At 33.2% G+C, this 25114-nt stretch overlaps 1 protein-coding gene across 2 annotated transcripts in view; it reads left to right on the forward strand.

Annotated features, from left to right (window-relative positions):
- Window positions 1–1033: 1033 nt before the first annotated feature.
- Window positions 1034–25114, forward strand: part of didum (dilute class unconventional myosin) — a 179350-nt gene continuing 155269 nt past the window's right edge. For both annotated transcript variants that reach the window (XM_080169607.1, XM_080169606.1), the window contains exons 1-16: window positions 1034–1152; window positions 7641–7795; window positions 13837–13923; window positions 14900–14964; window positions 15793–15878; window positions 16372–16432; window positions 17242–17330; window positions 17560–17605; window positions 18449–18585; window positions 20339–20386; window positions 20577–20642; window positions 21145–21254; window positions 22133–22214; window positions 22620–22703; window positions 23876–23923; window positions 24452–24512. In XM_080169607.1, coding sequence (XP_080025733.1) covers window positions 1126–1152; window positions 7641–7795; window positions 13837–13923; window positions 14900–14964; window positions 15793–15878; window positions 16372–16432; window positions 17242–17330; window positions 17560–17605; window positions 18449–18585; window positions 20339–20386; window positions 20577–20642; window positions 21145–21254; window positions 22133–22214; window positions 22620–22703; window positions 23876–23923; window positions 24452–24512 — 1252 coding nt within the window. In that variant the 5' untranslated portion in view covers window positions 1034–1125. The remainder of the gene's footprint in view (window positions 1153–7640; window positions 7796–13836; window positions 13924–14899; window positions 14965–15792; window positions 15879–16371; window positions 16433–17241; window positions 17331–17559; window positions 17606–18448; window positions 18586–20338; window positions 20387–20576; window positions 20643–21144; window positions 21255–22132; window positions 22215–22619; window positions 22704–23875; window positions 23924–24451; window positions 24513–25114) is intronic.

Raw genomic sequence — 25114 nt, forward strand, 5'->3', positions numbered from 1 at the left:
GTTTTTTTTTTGTTAATTTCCGATTGTATCTGATTTTTTTTTTATATATTTTAATGTTTTAGGTTAAAAGTTAATCCCTTATCTAGAATTACTTGTCTTTTATGATTATCTTATAAAATACTAGCGGCTACGCCCCAAGAGGCCAATAGTTGCACTTTAAATGTTTTTTTTTTAATTTCGAATATCTAATTTGAGAAATAATTTGTCTACGTTGCGTTGAAGTCTGTACGCAAAAGCGAGAATATTTTTAAAATTTTTGATTTTTTTGTGATTTACCTTGAGGGTGGTGTTACCCTCCTCAAAATAGTTATAAACCTTCCCGGGATCTATGAGAAGCTACCCTGTTAAGCAGTGGTTAGCTAGATTATTCGGCATTGACAAACATCCTGTTACTTTATTACAAGGATTAATAAGAAAAAGCAATATTCTAAAGTTTGTACTTTGATAGTAAAAGATACCTTCTTATTTAACTAGACAACAAAAACTTAAGATTTTTACTTACTAAGTATTTATAATTTGGAGTGTAAGCTTTAACATATATAAACAAATACTTAAATTTATTTAAGTATTACAATGTACAATTCATTTAAAGTATTTACAGGCAGGATTATTCTTTTTTTTCATTATTCTCAAATGTTTTATACATTATCGTTTTTACCATCTATAACAGATAAAAATAGAATTTTGAATTGATCTTATTTATATGCTTGATCAATACCTCTGGGGATGGTTAATAACAACGTAGGGCCAAACCTTTTTAGTAGTCCACGAGGCATCAACATAAAAAATGCAGATGCCCCTTTGATTGCAAGACTTTTGTCTGGAGTTCTTAACTGTGCCTTGTAATGAGTTGTGCCTATTTTGAGCCAAGGCATTCCCCTATACTTTGATAATAATGTCGCGCATTTGACATAGCAGCAGTAGGTATAACTTTAAACGTCTTTAGTTATGACGCGATGTTGGCCTAGATTCGAACCCATTATGCTTCAGTAGCGGTTTTTGTTATTGAATTTGTTATGAATAATTTGTTTTCAGACTGTATGATATAAAAATGTCAAGTGCCTTAATAAACAAAATTAGAAGAATTATTTAGTTGGATTGTAGAGAACCATAAACTGAGACAAAATGTCAACGGATATTTTGTTCACCAAGGTAAGATGAAAAAAAAAACACAAGGACAAAAATGTCCAAAAGTAGCGAGGCTTATAAAGTTTTAATAGCATAGGGTAGTGCGGGGCTATTCCGGTAAATTTTTTGCTTCAACTTAAAAAAAAACATACTTCCCAAAGATTTTTTTCCGGTTTCTAAGAGTGCAAAAGAAAGATATGGCAATAACGAAGAAGCCTGTCTTGGTCCCGTTAAGATCTCGCAACTAGAAGTTGGCCAAAAATTGGTTTAAAGGGCGGCGGTTGGCCTATACCGGAATAACCCCACCGGTTGGGCTATTTCGGTCAGTTGACTTTGGGGGGGTGGAACACCCCCTTAAAATTTTTTTTTTAACATTTTAAACTATGAGTAGAAAGCTGAGGGTATTAGCTTTCTAACGGTACTAGTCACATGCAGAACAGATAATTTTTTGACCATATTTTCCCCATTTGAAAAAAGTCGGTACAATCACAAAAAAAAACATTAATTTTTTTCATGCAAACTTTTTTTTAAAAAATCATACTTTTTATTATATGATTAGGTTTTTTTAAGCTTTATACATAAATTAGAGTCAATTTCTGATTCGCAGGTCTTGAAATTTCTTGAAAAAAGTGATTTTTTCCCCAAAAATTTTTAATTTTAAAAATCCTGCCAGTTTTAACAGCAGTTTTTGATACATTTTTTCTTGTCTCAAATTGGCTAGGATTGACCTATAAGGGTGGTTAAGGTGTCTAAAGATGTAAAATTACATGCCTGACAATTAACTCGAAATGATATGGGGTCTAACTCTAATATTTCAACATATTTATGCAACAAGAATTTTGAAAATACAAAATCTTGAATATGTACTCTAAATCTTGGAGATAGAACCCATATCCTGGGGAGTTTTTGTTAGGACATGCAAAGAGCTTTCTATAGACACCTTAAACACCTTTCTAGCTTAATCCTAGCCGATTTGACATAAAAAATCCAAACCGCGCAAAAATTGCGAACACCCTCTTATATGAAAAAGATGCAAGGGTTTCATATGGAATTTTAAATCTTCTAGCGGTCTTTCTAATAGACATACCCCTTCTTACATGAGCTAATGCAGCTGTTAGATCTTCAGGCAAATATTTAAGGCGTTACTTTGGGTGATATACTCTTCCAATTACTATAAAAATGTGTTTGTAAAATTTTAAATGTCTTTACAAATTGAAAAGCTTAGGCAACAAAACATGACATAATACAAGCAGTAAAATGACTAGTAATGTACATCACACAACAGGCAAGGCAATGATTAAAGCTTAGGTCATGCATTTGGGTTGTTCATGCTTCCAGATCACCTGACAAAAACATTAGGGTATTATACATTTATTCAAAAAAGAATTATGAAAAAATCAAGTTAGAACAACGCCTCCAATTGCAAACGGTAAATGAATGCCATATCTTTCATTTACAAAAACCCTGAAGTCGCTAGGACTTACCATTTTTCACAATTTTAGGTTGAACATGGCCTATTTTGAAATTTTTTTTTTTGCAAATTTTTTGCAACTTTTTGAGGGCAAAAAAATCATAGAAGGAGTGATCTGACAAAAATTTGCTGAAATAAGAAAGGAAAGTATAGGCAATAAACTACAACTTTGCTTTTTTTAAGATCTCTCGCAAACGTTTAGAACACCGTTAAAAAACGGTTTTAAAAAAGTTGGTCGTTTGACCGGAATTGTACCCCCCCGACCGCATTAGCCCCGCACTACCCTACGGGTATTTGCTTTGCTGGGTATTTTCTTTTCTTAATACTGTTTTGATGAAAATCAAATTGACTTGCTTTACTTCTTTATAATAAAACTAGTTCCTTTGCCCCTAGCTATTAGGGGAAGGCGGATAATAAGATAAAATAGCTTAAATCATCCCTTTATATTCATAAAACTACAGAAAAATCGGACTACGATTGTGGATATATCAAAACATAAAAATACAACTTTAGGTATGATATATACTAATATAACATATTATTAATGCAGCTAATTTCAAGCTGAAACTATACTAATATCTGAATTAAACAAATTGGTCTAATTCAATGAAAACTTCATTAATACAAACTTTATACTATATTAATTTAACTTTATCCTATATAAATGGAAAGTTGCGTGAAGTGCATTTAACAAGGTTAATTGCAAGCATTAATTAAAAAAATATCATCTATCATATATAATTTTGTAGTACAATAAATAGCTATCAATTAGGCATCACCAAAATAGTCATCACAACCCCTTTGAGATTAATTTTCCGATGGTTTTCCAGAATTTAAATATGTTATACAAACCTTCAAAAAAGACTTATTACGTATTATTGACCGTAAATTAGTCCATTATGATCTCAAAAAGTCCTGACCAATGAAGGCAAGCTTTATATTGGTCCTAGCAAACTGGTCTAAGTCAAATTGCAAACGTAGGTAAACCTTATATAAGTTTTACTATGATTTATTCTCATGTAAATAAGAGAATTGAAGTAATCTGTATAGAACTTTTTAAAATTATTGCGCAAAATATAATAAAAGAATATCATATAGGCCTACTCCTATTGTACTATTAAGATAGAAAAAAATATCCTAAACATCTTTGCAGAATTAATATTGTTATAATCTCTGCTAATTTTGTTTCTACATGTCTAAATATAATCCTCTTAATATGATTCTATTTCTGAAACCTTGCATTCCAGAGGAAGTCAATATTAATTTACTTATTTATACTATTTTGCCCGCTGTTCTAGAAATCTTATATAACCTACACACATATAAACATTATAGTATGATGGAATATTTTACTCATTATATATTGACCCTATTTTTAAAGTACAACTGAGATAGGTATATTTAACAAAAAAAGAACAATATTTAGGTTAATGAGTAAAATAGTTTTAGCTCTTTTTAAGATGATTAAAGAAAGGTTGCCATCTCTTTAGTGAAATGTACATATGTATTATTAAATCATCAGGACAGCAAAGGGGGGGGGGGGGGGGTTAATGCAACCATCTCGTAATCAGTTAGCAAATGGCACTTAGAATTCGAATTTCCATCTGAAATATTACATGAGTAATCCTTGGTAGGTCTATTTTTCCTAAATTGAACAAAAAGTTGGAAAAGTAACGGCTAATGGCTCAGCCGTTTTGCCATTTTTTGGATATCTGTATTGCAAATTAGTCACGAAACCTATTTCCACATAATACTCTTTTCCACTCCAAAACGCTATCAAACGGTTCTAAACGGTACTAGAAGTTTTAAAAATGGTTAATGCTATCATTTAACATGAATTAAACCTAAAATATGTTTTTAAAAAGTTGATTCCTACGTAATTGATGATGGATTTACCCTGAAAATAGGCAAAAAACGGCTAAACGGCTGAGCCACCAGCCGTTACTTTTCCAACTTTTTGTTCGATTTAGGGAAAATAGACCTACCAAGGATTACTTATGGTAAAGTTCAGATCGAAATTCGAATTCTAAGTGCCATTTGCTCACTGATTACGAGATGGTTGCACTAACCCCCCCCCCCCCCCCTTATTTACCATGTGCACCTACTGGCCTTTCTATTTTACTTCATAACAACATAAAACTTTTTAGTCCCAAACCCTGTCATTAATTTTCTTTTGCTTTACATTGTCACAAACTAAAAACATGTCACCTTTATTTTGCAAAATAGTGCCATTTTTTCACTTACCTAATTGTTGGCTTTAAGAAAATTTAAGGTTTAGTTCAACCTTCTCAATAGTTTTTTATTGGTGTTGATTAATATATTAGTGTATTCTATCTGAGGTTAATAGCATTCCAAGTGTTTCTTACAGTTCATGTCCACCTATGCAAACTTAGATCAGTTTCTTTTCAATTCTTAATCTGTTATGTTTTAATTAAAAAGTTATACAAAAAAGTTCTTTAGAGTATTTTTTTATATCATATCATTGCTTGGTGTTTAAATACCCTAACATTTTTTATTATTACAGAAAAGTGTACCTTAATAATTTGGTCCTTTCATGTAAAATTTTATATCTCTCTACTTTAAAACTAAAAGTTATAAAATGCAAGAATATAATAAGAATTTAGACATCAATAAAAGGAATCAGATTTAATCCTTGTCATGAGTTTGTTATTTTTTATTTTCTTTAAATACCTACCTAATTCTAAAATCAATTCAAAGATGTATATATATTCATTTTTACAAGTTAAGTTTTAAATTATATCAATCTGAATAAATCCAAGGCATCCCTTGTATATACAGCACCAGTACAAAATAGAGCATTTATGTGCAATGCCGCGTCGCCACAGTTGCAGCAACCTGGCATTTGCTCGCAGAAATGCTCTCCGCCACGTGACTGCACATGCTCATAATTCTGGAGTACCATCTCTGATACCACGTCCTATATATAGGAAGGATTTAAATCTAATGATTTTTTTACATAATAATTTCTATACATTATAGGTAAGATCAGTATAGGGCATTTAACTAGCATTCATGCTTTTAAAGTGATAAAAGGAATCAATAATAAATGACAAAAATATGTCATAATCCTGTTAAAAATGTTTTTAGTAAGACTCGAGCTAATTAAGACAAATTCTCAAAATATTTGTTAAAATTCAAGTTAAATACATAATTCAAGGAAAAGGAACAAAGAAATTTTCATTAAAACTTTCATCAAAGGAAAAATTACATCATTATGTACTTAAAGCATGTTTCTAAATAGGGAAAATAAATTGGGGGAAAGTTCTGTTACTTTCCAGTTTTTAAGCATAATTATTTAGAATATTTTGCTAATGAACCTCTCTAATCTATAGAGAATTACTTGCTTCATAAGTGAATGCTTGAATAATGTTTTTAATATGCATTTTGCTTTATATCTAATATATAGTCAAATGTCAATTATATTACCAAGAGCAGTCTTAAAAAGGTATTAAAAATCCTCAAAATTGTTTGACCAATAGGAGGGCAGAAACTACACTTGTCCCGCGCAAATCTGGTTACTGTACACGTGTTGGCATTCATTCTGATTGCTCATTGGTCACAGGAATAGGGTTGCCAACTAACATTTAAATTTTAACTTTTACTACCTATTTAACTTTATAACAAATGCATCACAAAAGATGACATAGCTTTCTTGTCAAGAGGTTTGGTAAAGGGATAGTTACAGGAAGTGCATTTCATAAACATGATTTCAAGCATAAGTTACGAGTATACCATCAAACGTATATAATTTTGTATTACAATAAATAACAAACAATTAGACATATTAGTCATCATGCTGTTTTGGTGAAATAAGCCAGCTATATAATGTGCATATAACACATGAATACGTTTTCAAAGTCTTGATATTTTTAAAACTGCATGGTAGAAAATTGAAAGTCTTCTAAATATATGCCCTATAAATGTAGTTTAAACCATTGAACAGGAAAAAATATGCAGTTTACTAAATTCAAATTTAAATGCATTTCTGGCAACTAACCCTTTAGTATGCTCTTTTTGCTTCCACTTTAAAACATAGTTGCCAACTGTAATAGTTTCACAGGTTGCCGAATTCTATCTCTCTCACAATACCACTCTAGATACACAAACCAGGAATTCTTGCATTTTATCTTTAACATTAAAGTTTCTTGAGTTTCTTTATTTATGATTAAAGTTAATGAAGTTAATTCGAAATGAGTAAAATGACTCGATCTAAACAAGGGAGTGTGGCTTTGGGCACGCAAAAATATCCATTGCTACAAAAAGGTTTGTTTGGGTGGGCATTTTGTGTATTTTTTAAAGTTTTTTATTTTCAAATATGTATTTACTACCTATACCCCTATATTTAGAAGCTAAAAATATATTATATTTTTAGCTTCTAAAAATATACATTAATGATCAATGGATGACTCTTAGGAAAGAAATGGTAACCCCAAAAAGGGTTCATTTTCCTATACAAATGAATATATGCAACTCATACTCACCGTTTTTTAGCTTTTGTCATCTATTCTATTGTTAGATTCATTTTATTGTGAGAATTTGCAAATTGCATTGTACTTATAATAAAGTAAAAGGATGTCTATCTGTCTGTACCTTAGGATCTTACTAAACGCTGAACCGACAATTTTAGTTTCTTTCCAAACTAAACATTCAAAACTTATATATAAAATAGCCTGCCAGAGGGGTATGTACGAAGTATTCGATATACTTATTATTACTTGGATTTTGCACTAGATTTTTATGTACTCTGATAAATAATACTCACAGATGGCTAAATAAGATTCCCCCCATTCACCTCCTTTAACTCATCCCCAACTCCCCTTCTACTGTATGAATGAACTAACCAATAAAAGAGGTCCATATTAGCAAGCTAAATTGTTGACAAATTTTTCTCTAACTTATACCTATATCCACTTATAAAGTTATAAATACATTCCATGTGGCTATCGAACTGCGTTGTCAATTCTTTTGTTTCTGTATATCTAACTTTTATCCTAAATCAACGATTTTTATTTGTTTGTAGGGTGCCCGGGTGTGGCTGAAGGACCCTGACTCAGTATGGATAGGAGCTGTAGTCACCAAGAATTACTCCGGAGCTGTACTCCAAGTAGAGACAGAGGAAACTCTGGAGTCCAGAGAAATTGCCATCAAAACTGACAATGATCTTCCACCACTTAGGTATTCTTTGAAATTATGGAAAAATCCAGATGTTAAATGAATTAGAAACTTAAAAAATGTATGAATTAGAAATACAAATCGTGTATATATATTATATATATCCAATTCTTGACAGTATTCAATTTCATTTTTGGACAATCGTTACCTTTTCTCACTCTGAAATCTTTTGTCCATTAAAAATTGAAAACAAAAAACGAGATTTAGCTTATGGGAAGCTCTGATATGGTAGGACAAACGAACATTAATCAGAACTGAATAATCATAATAATAATATTTGTATAAAATTCGAATTAAAATTGTAAGTAATTTTTTTAAAAAATTTGCTTACATGCAGGATAATGTTTAAGGACAGACTTACATTTTTAGGACTTGGTTATAAAGATGATTCGCTTATAACGTTACATTGTTGTCCTGGTAATCAGTATTTCAAAAATCATCTCAATCGGATAACTATAATGCATAAAAATTTATTGTTAAATCAATAAGTTTAACATGAAATTATGGACATTCTGGTAACGATTAAAGAGTTGCTACCTTACTACTATAGGAATCACCATGCACAGTTTGACATCGATAGGACAATTCTAACACATGCCTAAATTAACGAAAAGAGCTAACCGTTACGGACGGATGTACGGACTGACCCTAAGTATAAAAAAAGCTTTGCTTCTAAAAGGATATTATTTAGATTTTAATGTGTCTCCTGCTATTAAATCCAAATCAACTTTTTTTGAATATAGAAAAATGCATACGTAGCCTAATTAATTTATTGGTTATTGGTAATTTTCACCTACTATTTTTAAAAGCGAAGCTTTTCTATAGTTAGGGTCGGTCCGTCCGTCCGTAACGGATAGTTATTATCGTTAATTTAGACATGTTATTATTGTCCTATTGATTTCCATTTATAACACGCTGATTTCAAACTTATTAGACAACTAATTTTTTAATGATATAACTATCCTATTCATTTGATTTTTTGAATTATTACTGGGTCAACAAGGTAGAATATTATAACCGAAGCCTCTCCATAATCAAGTCTTAAAAATATAAGTTTGTCATTAAACAGTATCTTGTTTATTTATGTTATTTACAACTTTATATACAATTTTGTTTAGTCTTGTGAATTTAAATTCTGCTTACTAAGTAAGCCTGACTTACTAATGCTAATTTTTGTTAATTCTACCGCCTGATTTTTGAGCTTAGCCTTTATGGTTTTTTTTTCCCTTGTTTTATTATACCTACTCTTTTATAAGTTTTAATCAATAAAACTTATTTAATATCTAATATCCAAACTTTTGCAACATGTAACAAAAGAAATTTCTCTCGAAATTTTTTTGATTTTCCGTGCAAATGATGGATAAGGGGGATAGGGGGGGGGGGGAGCCTTCATAGAAATCACTGAATCAGAGAAACAAAATCCGGGTATAGTCCCTTTCGTGGCAACGCCAATGGCCTAACCCTGTGGGGCAATCACCTAACCCAACCTGACCTATCCTAAAATAATATAACTTATCAAAAACTACTTTGAAATACGATGAAACGCCCCTTAAGAGGCATTGTCATATAAGGGACTATACCCCAAAATTCTTATATGTAAAGGATGAATGTTTGTTTGCCTTTAGCTTAGGATCTCACTAACCGCCGGACTGATATGATTCTCCTTTGCAGCTAAGCGTTTAAAGATGTCCAGGGAAGGTTTTTAAGTTTTAATGGGGGAGGCGGGTTCCTCACCCTTATCAAGAGAAATCACCCTCGCCCAATGGACATTTTGGACATAATACATAAAATTTGCCTTGTTGTCCTAAGAATATTCATTGCACAACAATTAAGGGGGGGGTTTTTAATGCAACCATCTCGTAATCAATGTATAAATGGCACTTAGAATTCGAATTTCGATCTCAAATTTTGCATGAGTAATCCTTGGTAGGTCTATTTTCCCTAAATCGAACAAAAAGTTGGAAAAGTAACGGCTGGCAGCTGGCAGCTCAGCCGTTTAGCCGTTTTTTGCCTATTTTCAGGGCAAATTCATCATTAATTACGTAGGAATCAACTTTTTAAAACATATTTTTGGTTTAATTTATGTTAAATGATAGCAATAACCTTTTTTTTTAATTTCTTGTACCAGCTGCTAAACGGCTAGAACCGACTGAAAACGGCTGGGAGCTGCCAAGAGTATGAAGTCGATAGGGCATGTGACATGTCTAGGGGTAGGTTTTTATGGTTGCTGAGCTCAAAAATGCTACCAAAAATAGTGGCAGCCCATCCATATGGCAGCTGGGTAACAGCTGCAGCTCAGCTGGTAGCGGCCAAGAGTAGAATGAGTAGATAGGGCTTGTAACGAGTCTAGGGGTAGGTTTTTAGGGGTGCTGAGCTCAAAAATACTACCAAAAATAGTGGCAGCTTATCCATATGGCAGCTTGGTAACGGCCGCTGCTGAGCTGGGAGCGGCCAAGAGTAGAATGTGTAGATAGGGCTTGTGACGTGTCTAGGGGTAGGTTTTAAGGGGTGCTTAGCTCAAAAATACTACCAAAAATAGTGGCCGCCCATCCATATGGCAGCTGGGTAACAGCTGCAGCTCACCTTGGACGGGCCAAGAGTAGAATGAGTAGATAGGGCTTGTGACGTGTCTAGGGGTAGGTTTTAAGGGGTGCTTAGCTCAAAAATACTACCAAAAATAGTGGCCGCCCATCCATATGGCAGCTGGGTAACAGCTGCAGCTCACCTTGGACGGGCCAAAAGTAGAATGAGTAGATAGGGCTTGTGACGTGTCTAGGGGTAGGTTTTTATGGGTGCTGAGCTCAATACTACTACAAAAAAATAGTAGCCGCCCAACCATATGGCAGCTGGGTAATGGCCGCAGCTCAGCTGTGAGAGGCCAAGAGTAGAATGAGTAGATAGGGCTTTTGATGTGTCTAGTGATAGGTTTTTAGGGGTGCTGAGATCAAAAATACTACCAAAAAGAGTGGCGGCCCATCCACATGGCAGCTACAGCTCAGCTAGGAGGGGCCAAAAGTAGATGAGTAGATAGTAAAAATTAGTGCCGTCCCTTCTATATGGCAGCTGGGTAATGGCCACAGCTCAGCTGTTTTTGAGGCTTAAAAAATTTATTATTTCAGTGGAATTAAACTTCTCCCAATTAACATTTTACCTTTTTTTTCATGGATATATTACTAATAACTCTTATATATAGCATGTGACGTGTCTAGGGGTAGGTTTTTATGGGTGTTGAGCTCTAAAATACTACCAATAAAAGTTCGGGCCTGTCTATATGGCAGCTGGGTAACAGCTACAGCTGAGCAGCAGCCCTTACCATGCTGCCATGTGGATGGGCTTTTCTATTTTTGGGAGTATTAATGAGCTTGGCACCTATAAAAACTTACACCTCTTTGACACATCACAAGCTATGTCTTAAACGTTTACTTTTATCTGTTGGTAACTGTTCTCAGCCAATTTCAGCCGTTTAACAACTAAATCAATACATTGGTATATTAATAATATAAAATGACAATAGTGTATTTATACTGAAATATTCAATATTTGGTTATCCTTCAATAGTCCCAATAGTCAATGAGTCTTAAATAACGGCTTACTGCTAAGCTTAGCTGTTACCCAGCTGCAATATGGATGGGCGGCCACTTTTTTTGGTAGTATTTTTGAGCTCAGCACCCATGAAAACCCACCCCTAAACACGTCACAAGCCCTATAAACTCATTCTAGTCTTGGCCGCTTCCAGCTTAGATGCAGCTGTTACCCAGCTGCCATATTGATAGGCGGCCACTATTTTTGGTAGTATTTTTGAGCTCAGCACCTAATAAAACCTATCCCTAGACACCTCACAAGCGCTGTGTACTCATTCTACTCTTGGCCGCTCCCAGATGAGCTGTAGCTTTTACCCAGCTGCCATGTGGATGGGCCGCCACTATTTTTAATAGTATTTATGTGCTCAGCACCCCTAAAAACCTACCCTTAGACACGTCATAAGCCCTATCTACTCATTCTACTCTTGGCTGCTCCCAGCTGAGCAGCGGCCGTTACCCAGCTGCCATATGGATGAGCTGCCACTATTTTTGATAGCATTTTTGAGCTCAGCAACCATAAAAACCTACCCCTAGACATGTCACATACCCTATCAACTTCATACTCTTGCCAGCTCCCAGCCGTTTTCAGCCGGTTCTAGCCGTTTAGCAGCTGGTAATAGAAATTTAAAAAAAGGTTACCCAACTGCCATATTGATAGGCGGCCACTATTTTTGGTAGTATTTTTGAGCTCAGCACCCAATAAAACCTATCCCTAGACACCTCACAAGCGCTGTGTACTCATTCTACTCTTGGCCGCTCCCAGATGAGCTGTAGCTTTTACCCAGCTGCCATGTGGATGGGCCGCCACTATTTTTAATAGTATTTATGAGCTCAGCACCCCTAAAAACCTACCCCTAGACACGTCACAAGCCCTATCTACTCATTCTACTCTTGGCCGCTCCCAGCTCAGCAGCGGCCGTTACCCAGCTGCTATATGGATAAGCTGCCACTATTTTTGGTAGTATTTTTGAGCTCAGCACCCATAAAAACCTACCCCTAGACATGTCACAAGCCCTATCTACCAATTCTACTCTTGGCCGCTACCAGCTGAGCTTCAGCTGTTACCCAGCTGCCATATTGATAGGCTGCCACTATTTTTGGTAACATTTTTGAGCTCAGCAACCATAAAAACCTACCCCTTGACATGTCACATGCCCTATCAACTATTCATACTCTTTGCAGCTCCTAGCCGTTTTCAGCCAGTTCTAGCCGTTTAGCAGCTGGTACAAGAAATTTTAAAAATGGTTATTGCTATCATTTAACATGAATTAAACCAAAAATATGTTTTAAAAAGTTGATTCCTATGTAATTAATGATGAATTTGCCCTGAAAATAGGCAAAAAACGGCTAAACAGCTGAGCCGCCTGATGCCAGCCGTTACTTTTCCAACTTTTTGTTCGATTTAGGGAAAATAGACCTACCAAGGATTACTCATGCAAAATTTGAGATCGAAATTCGAATTCTAAGTGCCATTTATACATTGATTACGAGATGGTTGCATTAAAAACCCCCCCCTTTAATAGGATAGGTAATTAAAAATTGAAAAAATAGCCTAAAAGAGGCATAAATACTTTCTTAAAGTGAATGTAGAGTTGACACGCTCTAAAATTTGTACTATATTGTCATAGAACTCCTCTTTGATTTTTATAAAATTCTTGCTCTACCTCCCTTATTCCTGGCGGGAAAGATAAACAAAAGAAAAAAGCAATCTTTTATAATATTGAGTTATGAAAGTTTGTTTCATTACTTAAGAAAACTTAGTGAATGAGTTAATAGTACATAGTATTTTCGTCATTTACAGGGGGGGGGAGGGTAGAAATCGATATATAATTACTTGGATGTTGCACCGTATACTCTAATAAAGTGATACTCGAAGCGGGCTATAACAACTCTCCAACCGATCCCCTCCCCTACTTCTGGATGAACGAACTGACAAATAAATTGACCACAAATTTTCCCCTGTCAATATATCCATGTATATTGTATATCCATTTGGGGTAGAGTTGTGTCTGGACTGTCTTAATTCTGAAATATGAAAGAGGGAAGGCAAACATTATTATACATCACAAAATTTCCTATTTACATTGTAATACAATGATACACCAATTAAAAAAAGATAAGAGGGGGGCATTTCTCATAACAATCTTTGCTCATTTGGGTTAAGGAAAAATCTGAAGAACACTGCAACCTATTTACCCTCTTATTAGAGTAACTAGTGACATACGGCCAGACCTACATTTTCCCCCTATTTATATATTAGCAACGATATTTAGAAGATTCAGACTGATGGATTTAATGAAAAATTTAATCCATCTATTTTGAGTATCAATTGATACAACCTCATTTCCTCCTAATGACTGACGGACATTTCTACTTATAGAGTAGTTGCGCTGTTGATTAAAACTTATGAAAAAGTATCTTACAACAAGGAAGACACCATCTATTACCATTCTATTTTTTTAGGAATCCTGATATTTTGATTGGAGAGAACGATTTGACTTCCTTGTCCTATCTACACGAACCTGCTGTTCTGCATAATCTAAGAGTCAGGTAAATATCAGGGATTTATAGGAATAAGACAATGGCAGATAAATTGATGTACATCCCAAATGATGATACACAAAGTTAGCTCTTCTGTAGATTAAAATTAGTGGTTGAAACATTTGAACACTCAACGTTATGAATCAACCAATCAAATTTCTTTAAAGTCCCCAAAGTTGTTAAGCCTACGAATAAGAAAACGTTATTAGTATTGTAATAAACTGTCCATTGTCCCTTCTCTCTCTGGGTTAATATGATGTTCAAGACTTTCATGAAAATAGACAAAAGGACTAAAGCTGGTATAAAGTTTGCTAAATAAGAAGAAAATGGATAGAGACGTTAAAATTATCAATATTGATTGTGATTAGCGTTATAACTTCTGGAGCGTCTGGAGCACTGATGATACCCCTTACCTAATTATGGGGGGGGGGGGTTGAGACGCATTAAGGGGAACTGTAATAGAAGCGAGTCGAGAGGGAGCAGAAAAAAATCTTAAAACCTTACCAAAACTTGAATTTAAACGTAACTAGATTAAATCTAATACGGTTCAGTGGTGAGCAAGTTATTTTTAAAATATTTATATAACTTTTAAACGCTTTTTATTTATATTATCCTGCTTTTGTATGTTTAAGAACTTAGCTACTTATGACCATAATTGTTCTTGTTTTAATATCGTAACAAATTTAAAAAATAATTGAATATAATAATAGAATTATTTTGTTTGTATTGCAGCTTTGACAAATCTAATTTGATTTTATATTATTGCAAAACTTCTGCACTTAGAGCACCGTGTCTGTAAAATAAGAGATTTTACAAATGAAAATTTATCCTTCAGTATTTATAAAAAATGTAAATTAATCATTACTAAGATAAAATGTATTTTTGTCTTGCGGAAAAAGTTCGTTTTTAGTTTAATAGACCTCCATAATTATTAAAGAGAAGATTCGCCATAGGAAAAATTGTAAATCACATTTTATTTTTTCAGATTTGAGGATCGTAATCAGATTTACACGTACTGTGGAATTGTCCTAGTGGCTATAAACCCATACCAGGAATTTATTACATCAATGGATTTATTATTACCTGGATCATACACCAGATTATCATGTATTCTAATAAAGTGAAACTCCCACTTTACCCCATCTCCTTCTCCCCTACTGGATAAACGATCTGACCATTGAATGGCAGGGGAAATAGCGACCTAAATTTACGACAGTTTTTCCCCTGTCATAATATCCACGTATAATCTACATCCATAATTACATCTAACTTAGAGTAGCGCAGCTAATTTATAACATAGGTTTGCCCGTACGTCACTTTGCACGAGTTATGGAAACTAACTTCATTTGCTGTATACCAATTCAACAAACTCTGGCATTCTAAGCAGTGGTGTACTATAACGCATTGATTTAAGTTATTTTCTGCATTTTACTTGGTTTTTCGAAAAACTTTAGGTAATAATTTTTGCTTTATTTTAATGATTGTAAAGTGGATAATTTTTATATGCTTAAATTACACGTGGTCTTTTTTTCTTGAAGTTTTTTTTGAAATGTTTTTGTTCTATAGAATAAGATTTGGGTAATACACCACATTTTACGTTGCTGTAAAAAGAAACTGCAAAACAAAATGTTATTTTTATAATATAACAAAACAATTGATAAATAAATACTTGCATCATACTTTCATGTACACTTATAAGATGATACTTCCAGCTGGCTAAAATACCCCTTTACCCCATCCTTCCCCTCCGACTAGATGATCGAACTGACTAATAAATAAAGTCCTTATTAGCAACATAAAGTGACAACAAAATTTCCCCTGTCAATATATCCACGTATTGTATATCCATTATCAAAATGTAATAAATGTTATTATCATAGCAATTACACATCTACGACAATGATACAATATTTGCGTACAGAGGACAGAACATGGGAGATCTGGACCCACATATCTATGCTGTCAGGGAAGAGCAACAACATTATAATAATAATAGTTCCTAAAGTTTAAAAAAATCCTTGGCTTCATTAGTAAGTATAAACCAGCAGAGTCTAGACTACTAAAAAACCAATCAATTTAATCTTCAGGTGGAAGGGGGGGGGGGGGGGATTTATCGTTATTTGTTATATCCCTTAACAAAAATATGTTTTTTCACCCCTTACAAAAAAATCAGCCCCCCCCCCTCCAAAAAAAATACCCGCCAAAACTTTTTTACCGTTTCTTTTTAAATCTAAAAAAAAGACTTCATTTAAAACAACTCCCCCCCCCCTCTCCTCAAGTGCCTCTAATGGCCTCTAGTGGCGTAGCAGCTAGTTATTAATAAAGTAACTTCACAAGATATAAGAATCAACCATACCTCTTCTAGCTGTATGCAAGATCTTACAGGACACACTTAATAAAAATTTAGAAAAATAATGGAAAAAGAACAATATTTAATGTTGCAACCTGAAAAAAATTAGTGAGGAAGCCTTTAAACTTATGGAGAGGGATGGCAAAGATCAATCTATTATTGTATCAGGTATCATTTAAAACTTTATTCTCCTTTAGTTACTTCTAGTCCATAGGGGAGGGCAGGGAAGGTCATGAAATTAATTAGCTTAAAACCACACATAGAAGGCTCTCTTTTACAAAGTACAACCCAGTTCAAGCGGACAAGCAATTCTCGAGTTTTAAAGTATATTTGATCAACCTATTTTTTTGTATTTTAGATTTAAAAAGAAAAAGTAAAAAAAAATTTGGGGATGGGGAAATTTTTCATTTTTTGGATGGGTTGGGGGTGTCCCACCCCCCAAGAAAATAGCTTAAAACTATCATAGGACCAGTAGGTATATTCCCTGAAGAGTAGAGCCCAATCAGTTAAGTGGTTACTGAGATCTTAAGCTTCAGACAGACATCGTTTTACTTTGTATTATAGATAGTGAAATATACGCGTTCAAAAGTTAGGTAAGTGTGTTGTTCATATGACACAGTACACCCCCATTTGGTCAATTATGAATCCTAATTTACCATTAGGTTAAACACTTGTGGTAAATCTTCGATTAAAAACCTGATTTTAAATTAGTGTGAGTTTAACTTAAACAAAGTGTTCGATAATTATAAAAAGGGTTTATGGGTTCTCGTTTACCTCGTTTTGGTGGAATTCTCCTTCGATATAATTGATTAATTAAAGAAGACCTTTGTCTGGAAGTTCTGGTAACTAGTAGCGCCTGTTTTTGGGCCAATTCAGCAATATTAAAGATTTTAGTGCCTAGGAACATCCTAATCCCATACAGTTTTAGTCCCTACATTTGGTATCAACCATCCTCAGAGGTATCATATTTATTTAAGGTGAATCTGGAGCCGGTAAAACTGTGTCTGCCAAGTACAGTATGCGTTACTTTGCCACCATTGGAGGCTCGGGAGATACGGAAACTCAGGTAACAAAAAACTTATTACCTATTTATTATTCAGTCTTAAAATTGTTTTATTTGTATAAAATAATGATTTTAATTGACTTGATTACAAAGTCTCATCATTAGTCTTTGTTGATGTTAAGCAACTTTTAGAATGACAAAACAAAAATATTTTGCAATGATACCTTGTCTAATTCTATTTAAATTATTAAGGATCACATTTTGTTGGATTTCATGATTTAACTTATTCTAGGTTGAACGGCGAGTGCTTGCTAGCTCACCTATCATGGAAGCTATTGGTAAGATTTATAGCAAATCTACTCAAGATTAACATTGTGGATATTTCTCTTAAACTATATCTTAGAATAGTTGTGATAAAATGATTTTTGATCAAGACAGAATAAACCAGTTTACGACAATTGCGAAATCTCTATATAGCCCTCCCCTTTGCCCGAAGATTTTAGAGGGGGGGGGGGGCGAGGTCAAAGTTTTAATATATACTATTACTAGCGGCTTCGCCCCTAGCCTCTAGGGGCTTTGCCCCAAGAGGTTTGATCAAACCAATTTTTCGTATTTTAGATTTAAAATAAAAAGAAAAAAAAATTTTTTTGGGGGGGATTTTTTTTTTGGGGGGGGGGGGGGTAGTCGAACCCACTATTTTAATTTTAGTTTAAAAGAAAATAATTTTTTTTTGGGGGGGGTATTTTTCATTTTTGGGGGGGTTAGGGGTGTCCCACCCCCCAAGAAAATAGTTAAAAACCTTCCCGGGAACTATGAGAAGCTACCCTGTAAAGGAGAACCCGATCGGTTCAGCGGTTAGCGAGATCCTTCGCTACAAACAAACAGACAAACACACAAACACACAAATACACAAACACACAAACACACAGACAGACATCGTTCTACTTTGTATTATAGATATAAAGAATAAAATTTTTTTTTGTCTAAAGCTTAAGATTTAGGTAACTACTCAATTGAATGAGTTCCTCTTTTAAGGGAAGCTTCACTTAGGTCCCTGGCTGGTGGCATGCTACTTTATTTTAGATGGTTTAAGTCTATTTTTTTGCCCCCTTTCTTACTCTTTTGATAAAGCTTATTTTAAACTGTTAAATATTTTCTACCATAAAATGGTTTTGTTTTAGGTAACGCCAAAACAACCAGAAATGACAATTCTTCCCGGTTTGGTAAATACATTGAGATTGACTTCTCAAAGCATTATCAAATAATTGGTGCGAGCATGAGAACTTACCTACTGGAAAAGTCTAGAGTAGTTTTTCAGGTAAGATGGCAGAAAGTAAGGGAAATTTTTAACATTTCCCATGTAGGATTTAATGATAAATGTCGTGCAATTAAGAATTCCTACTTTTCTATATATTCAAACCTATGCTGTGTTAGATTTTGTAATGCTGGAAGCTTTACCTCCAACCTTCAGGAGCTTCGAATCCGCCCCCCTCCCCCAAAACACACTTAAAATCCTAGGTATACGGAACTAATAGTGTAGTTTGGATTACTTCACACTTCCTAGCAGTCAATTCTAGTTAAATTTTGGAAAAGACGTAGATATAGTTATGAATATTTCAAAATATTGAGAAAAAAAACACGTTTTTAGATTGTATAAGAAATTATTTAATAAAATTCTTTTGTTATTCTTTTTATTTGTTTAGTTTCAAGCAAATTAATAGGGTATTGTTTTTGTAAATAAATACTTTCTCAAAGTTACATCGAATAGGTATGCTTAGTACGTTTTTAAGACAAAGAAAAGCGGATTTTTTTCTCATCCTGATTTACAATTTTTATAATATAATTATGAATATGTATCTTTTCAAAAGCAATGCTTGTAGCTTTATTAAGTTATTTTTTAAAATAATTTAAAAAATCTGCAATTGCCTTTACCAAAACTTTATGTTTGTTTCGAAAAGGCCTTAAAATTAAATACAACACCTTAAAAAAATTAGGGTTGGCAATCCGAATCCAGAATCCGGAATCCGCCCAATTTTTGGCCAATTTTGGAATCCAGAATCCGAATCCGTTTTTCTATATCGGATTCGGATTCTTAATTGTTAGGCGTGTTGAGTGTTTTCTTTCACCCCCCCTCCCCCTATTTGAAGGCAAAGATCACTATCCCCTTATCTCTCTCCATCTACACCATCAAGTGGAGAGATTAGAAAATATGAAAAAAACGCAGCTTTAGATTCTTCCCAGTACCTTGTAGGTATAATTATATCCCTTAATTTATTTTTTTTAAAGCCTTTAAAAATATTGCTAGAATCTGGACCCAGAGAATCCGTTTTATTTTTGGACGGATTGCCATCCCTAAAAAAATAACCCCTTAATATTTCAAAAGTTAAAAAAGATGGAATATCGGTCTAATTTGCTTTAAACCTATAAAACAAAATAATTTTGATGATGATTTATTTAGAAAACGACTGAAATTAAGTAAATTTCGTTAAGATGTTCTATGAAAACTAACCGTTATATACAGACAGACTTACAGTATGAGGAAAGCAAAGGAGTTTAAATTAGATTTTTTTGTGTTAAAATTCTTTTCGTTATGTTAATAATAGATTGTATTTATATATATATAAAAATTGCCAAATATTTGATATAGCATGTTAAATTTAATTTTTCATAAAAGTTTCATAAAGTCAAAATGTTATGTCAAACGAAGAATGATATTAAAATTCCTTGCTTGGTATTTGAAAAAAATTTCATTAATGAAAAAAGTTATTTTTTATGATTTTTCATGGAATTGTTATTTTTATACCTACAACATTTAAGTTATTATTTAATGAATTGAGGGGGGGGAGGGGGGGGGGGTAGTTTTTTCCCCTATTCCTAACCTTGCAGGCTACTAACCTAACCTAACCTAGGTAATAAACAAACGAACGAAAAACTACCCCCCCCCCCACCCTTACCTAATATTATTTTATTTTCAAAATATACAACTGGGGAGGGGATTAATAGTTCTCAACAGGGTGGAAGCCGCAAATTTTTAAGATGATTTATATTACAAACTAATTGAATGCTTCTAGGCCTCCGAAGAAAGAAACTACCATGTGTTCTACCAGATGTGTGCTGCTAGGAATTCAATTATTAATTTATCTAGCAAATGATTATTTAGTTTGTTTATTAGAATTCACAGAGATCCCTTACAATATTACCCTAAAAAAATACAGAATTGTTGGGACTTCCGTTTCAGATATCTTTTGTTTAGACAGACAAACAAACATTGCACCACTTTGAATTAAAAATTAATAATTTGCCTTGTGCAGAGAATTGCCAGAAATGGAAGGTTTGGCTCTCAGTCATCAAGATAATTTCATTTACACTAATCAGGTAAGCTTCATTTTTATCACATCACAAGAACCTACACATTTTATTTTTGTTAAACTTTCAATTTCTCTTTCTTTTGCTATCCAGCCGTAATGAGATTTTACGGAACATATAACTTAGTAATAACAACTATTTGTTTTGTTACTAAAAAGTAATTCTACAGCTCAATTGAATTTGTCTCATAATTTTTAAATTGGTTTGGGGGGGGGGGAGTGTGTAGATTGATTTTGCTTCTAACAAGCACAGAACATGCAAAAAGCCATTACAGACGAAAACACTAAGTGGGGGGAAGTTTGAAGTTTAAAAATGTGCTCTGCCGATTGGGGCTTGTTGTTTAGATATCAACACAATTTTTCTTTTTATAAAATCTCCTAAATGATTAGATCTACCTGTAAAAGATTGAAAAATGAATATTGGCACTTTCTTTTTAGGGGCTAGTGTGGTTAAACACAAACAAACATAGTTCGGCTGCTTCAATTGATGATTTGATTGATTTCTTTTTCAGGGAGAAAATCCAGATATTGATAATGTTGATGATTTGGCCGAGTTCAAAAAGACACACGAGTCCTTTAGGCTTTTGGGATTCTCTGAATCTGATACGGAGAAAATTTACAGGTAATGTTATTGGGCAGAATATTTTCATCAATATACAGTGGGATGCTTTCCGAACGCTATATCCAAGTTTTGACTTTGCTAAGTCACCTGGGGAACTACATTTGACCAATCTTGGGAGGGGGTTATTTAGGTTTATATATTCCTCCTTATTTTAAGAAAATTACGTCATTTCCACTTCAAAAAAAGTATTAATTTTTAATTACATTAGTGCAACTATTCTTGTACATTATAGGGAAAACTTGCATGAAATCAATCCATTTATGAAACTGGATGCATTTTAGAAGATTTATTTATTTATTCTAAATATCCATCTGAATTCTATCAAGAATTTGCACCAGTATCATACATCAATCCTTTAGCAGTGAACCCTTCCCCCCAAATTTCCTTAATTAAATTTGTTATATTAAAAGTTTATTCTTTCGAATTTTAGTTTTTTAATTTTTGTTTACATTTACGCGGACAATTTTTCTATAAGTCAACGTTTTTATTTTCTCTAATATTTTTACCCCACGTTTTTATTTCCCGTCTCCTTTGTTGTATTGTTGTAGACAATTTTTTACATTTTACTATTCCTCAAAAATTTTATTATATTACGGATTATTTTTTTCTAAAATCATTGTTCATTGTCCTATCTATGTATCCCTGAATCAAAACATTTTTGGTCCAAGGGGTGTGAATTCAATTGAGAAAAAAATGTAGTTCATAGATTGAAGGGTGTTTACTGTTTACTCCCCCTCAAACTTTGAAACCTCTTATTTTACAACTCTAAAAATAAAAAGCTTTGATGTTCCTGATACATTTATTAATTCAAAGTGACAGATACAACTTAATTTTAGTGAACCTTCTACTAAAAACCTGTAAATATTCTGTTTATCTAGAATCTTGGCTGGTATCCTTCATCTTGGAAACATAAAGATCAAGCATGCTGGCAGGGGTGACAACGAGACTAGTGTCATTAATGTAAGTATTTTTTTTTTAAAGACCGCGGCATTGGCGCAAACTTCAACTTACACGAATGTTATCAGGGAGATGTTTAAATCAGACAATTTAATAATAATAATTTCTGCTGCTAAGTTGGATCCATGACATTCATTTTTAAGAGCAAAAGACATGCCTTGGCCCACAAAATTTCACAACTCATAAATTTTATATTAAAAAAATTTACGGCTTAAAATTTTTGTAATTACCTAGCCAAATTTATATGTTTGAGATTATTCTTGTATCAATATTTCACTACCTACCTAGTTATTTTTGAATGGTTCGAATAACTATGACAAGCAGAAAAAAGATATAGGTATGGAGTAATAGAATTATATAATGTTGACTTCTATGCAAAATTCTTTTTATTCATTAAGAATTGTTTAGGATGAAGATGTTCCCTTACAAGAGATGTGTCGACTACTAGATGTGGAAGCTGATCAAATGAAAAGATGGCTCTGTCATAGAAAGGTAATCCCTACTCATATGCCTGTCGAATTGATATAGTGAATAAATTGTTTATTATCTAGATACCTAATAAATAATATTTTTGATTTGTTACACACATCTTAGATATTAAAAATTATTTTTATGTAATTTTATGTAACATTTAATTTAGATTAGGGATGGGAATCCGTCGAATTTTTGGGCCGGATTCGGATTCCGGATTCTGAAGGAATCCGTCAAAAAAAGTGACGGATTCTTGCGGATTCCGGATTCTTATTTTTGGCGGATTCCGGATTCGGATTCCGGATTCTAGCAGTATTTTAAAAGGCCGTCCGTCACAGAGGGATAGCTTTTTTCGTTAATTTATCACTATGTTACTTGGTTGAAGCCTTGATTTGTTTAAAGTGTTGACTTCCAGCATAACTAAAACATTTACATCACATTAGTAATTATTAAAGGGGGGGAAGGTGGTGTGTTGGGGGGGTCTTTGGGTGGTCTTTGCCTTCAAAAAGAGGGAGTTGTAAGACTCAAGACGGTAATTTTAGCCTACCAATTTAGAATCCGGAATCCGCTATATAAAACGGATTCCGGATCCGGATTCGGATTCCAAAATTGGCCGAAAATTGGGCGGATTCCGGATTCCGGATTCGGATTCCGGATCCGGATTCCCATCACTAATTTAGATATTATAATTTTATTACATTAATACCTACGCAATGTCTGAAATAAAGGAAAAGGAGGGTCATAGATGAAGAGTTTAATTTCAGAATTTTAGAGTATTGATTCCTTAAAAGTTTAGTTAAATTGATAAAAAGTAGTTTTGGTCATTTTTTAGTAATTTTTTTTTACAGGGAATAATTTTCTTGTTGTGATGCCATGAAACCTAATAATGTGAAGCCCTAGAATAAAAACAGGGGGCTTTTTAGAAAATACTCTTTATAGAACTATTCCTTTTAAAATGTTGTATGCTATTTAGATTAAGATTATTTCTACAAAGAAAGTGTTCAGATCTACTTGTAGATCTATCCCTTTAGTTTATACATTGTATTCTTAAGATTGTTTCTATAGATATTTAGATCCTCTTTGTGGAGTTATGATATCATATTATTTATTGTGTTTCTATGAAAGGGAGTAATGTAAAGCAGCATGGATTTATTACTTTTGTTATAATATATGTATAATATTAATATTTTTAGATTGTTTCTATGAGAGAGAGTATTGTGAAACCAATGACTTTACAACAGGTATAAATTTCTATTAGCCTTCTAAACATGGTTGTCACACACCCATTAAAGCGTTGGTAATTCTAAAAACTAACCAGGGTGGCTCAACTATGAATCATTGAATAAGTAAATCTAAAATCCTTTTCATTTTATAACATTTGTATATTTGCGTTACTAAAGTCATACACAAGCTATAATTTTTGAACCTAATTTTTATTTTACTTTTGCCCTATCTGGATGCCTTAAATGGAAAGTCTAAAATTCTGTCTGCCTCTTGTACTTTAGATAAAAAGTTTTAAACCGCCAAAAACAACAACTGAAAATTACTTCGTGACATATTTGGGATTCTTTGTAGTAATATGTAACCATCTAAATCTTATTTTCAATTTCTTTGTCCTTTTCTTGGGTCAGAAGATTTGTTTGCCATACCTAGTAATGATTCTACATTTTTCCATACAACTTCAAAACAATTCAAATAAGAAAAGATTTTTTTACATGCTTTATGCCTTATAGTTCAACTGATCAAAATTGAAATGTTTTTATTTTTAGGCTGAACAAAGTCGAGACGCCCTGGCCAAGTGCATTTATTCAAATCTCTTTGATTGGATAGGTAAGTCTATTATGCAAAGATTATCCTTGGAATATTTAATAAAACTTTGCACGTTATTTCAACACGCAGTAATGCGCTAAACTTATTTACATAATTAGAATAATGAATATTTTGTAATTAAAACAAATACAAAAGGACAAGGATTAAAACATTATAAGCATCAAGTATTTTGAAGATTAAACAAATACGGGTAAATAAAGAATGGAAGTTTGTTAGATTTCAAATATTTATTATATATCATGAAATGTGCTTTGCATTATCTGTTTCTGTTTAACAAATGGTTGAAAATTTTTATGTTACTGTCATTGTTCTAATCATAAACGAAATACCAGGATTCTGACAAACAATTCCAAGTGAAAACCAACTTCCCCCTAAAATTCTTACCCTCTTCCCGCCACTAAAAAAATGTAGTTACGCTACCTACAAGGATTTCAAGGGATATGATAATCCTTATACTAAAGTAACAGGATGTTTTTAACTAAAATTAAAAATTTCCACCCACAAAAATATTTTTTTAACTTTTTCTTTTAAAATCTAAAATAATAAATTGGTTTATCAAATTCGACTCCCCCCTCAAGTGCCCCTAGAGGCCTCAAGGGGCG

Source organism: Acartia tonsa, chromosome 8 (genome assembly GCF_053477335.1).
Source record: "Acartia tonsa isolate MP-2025a chromosome 8, ASM5347733v1, whole genome shotgun sequence".
NCBI classification, from domain to species: domain Eukaryota; kingdom Metazoa; phylum Arthropoda; class Copepoda; order Calanoida; family Acartiidae; genus Acartia; species Acartia tonsa.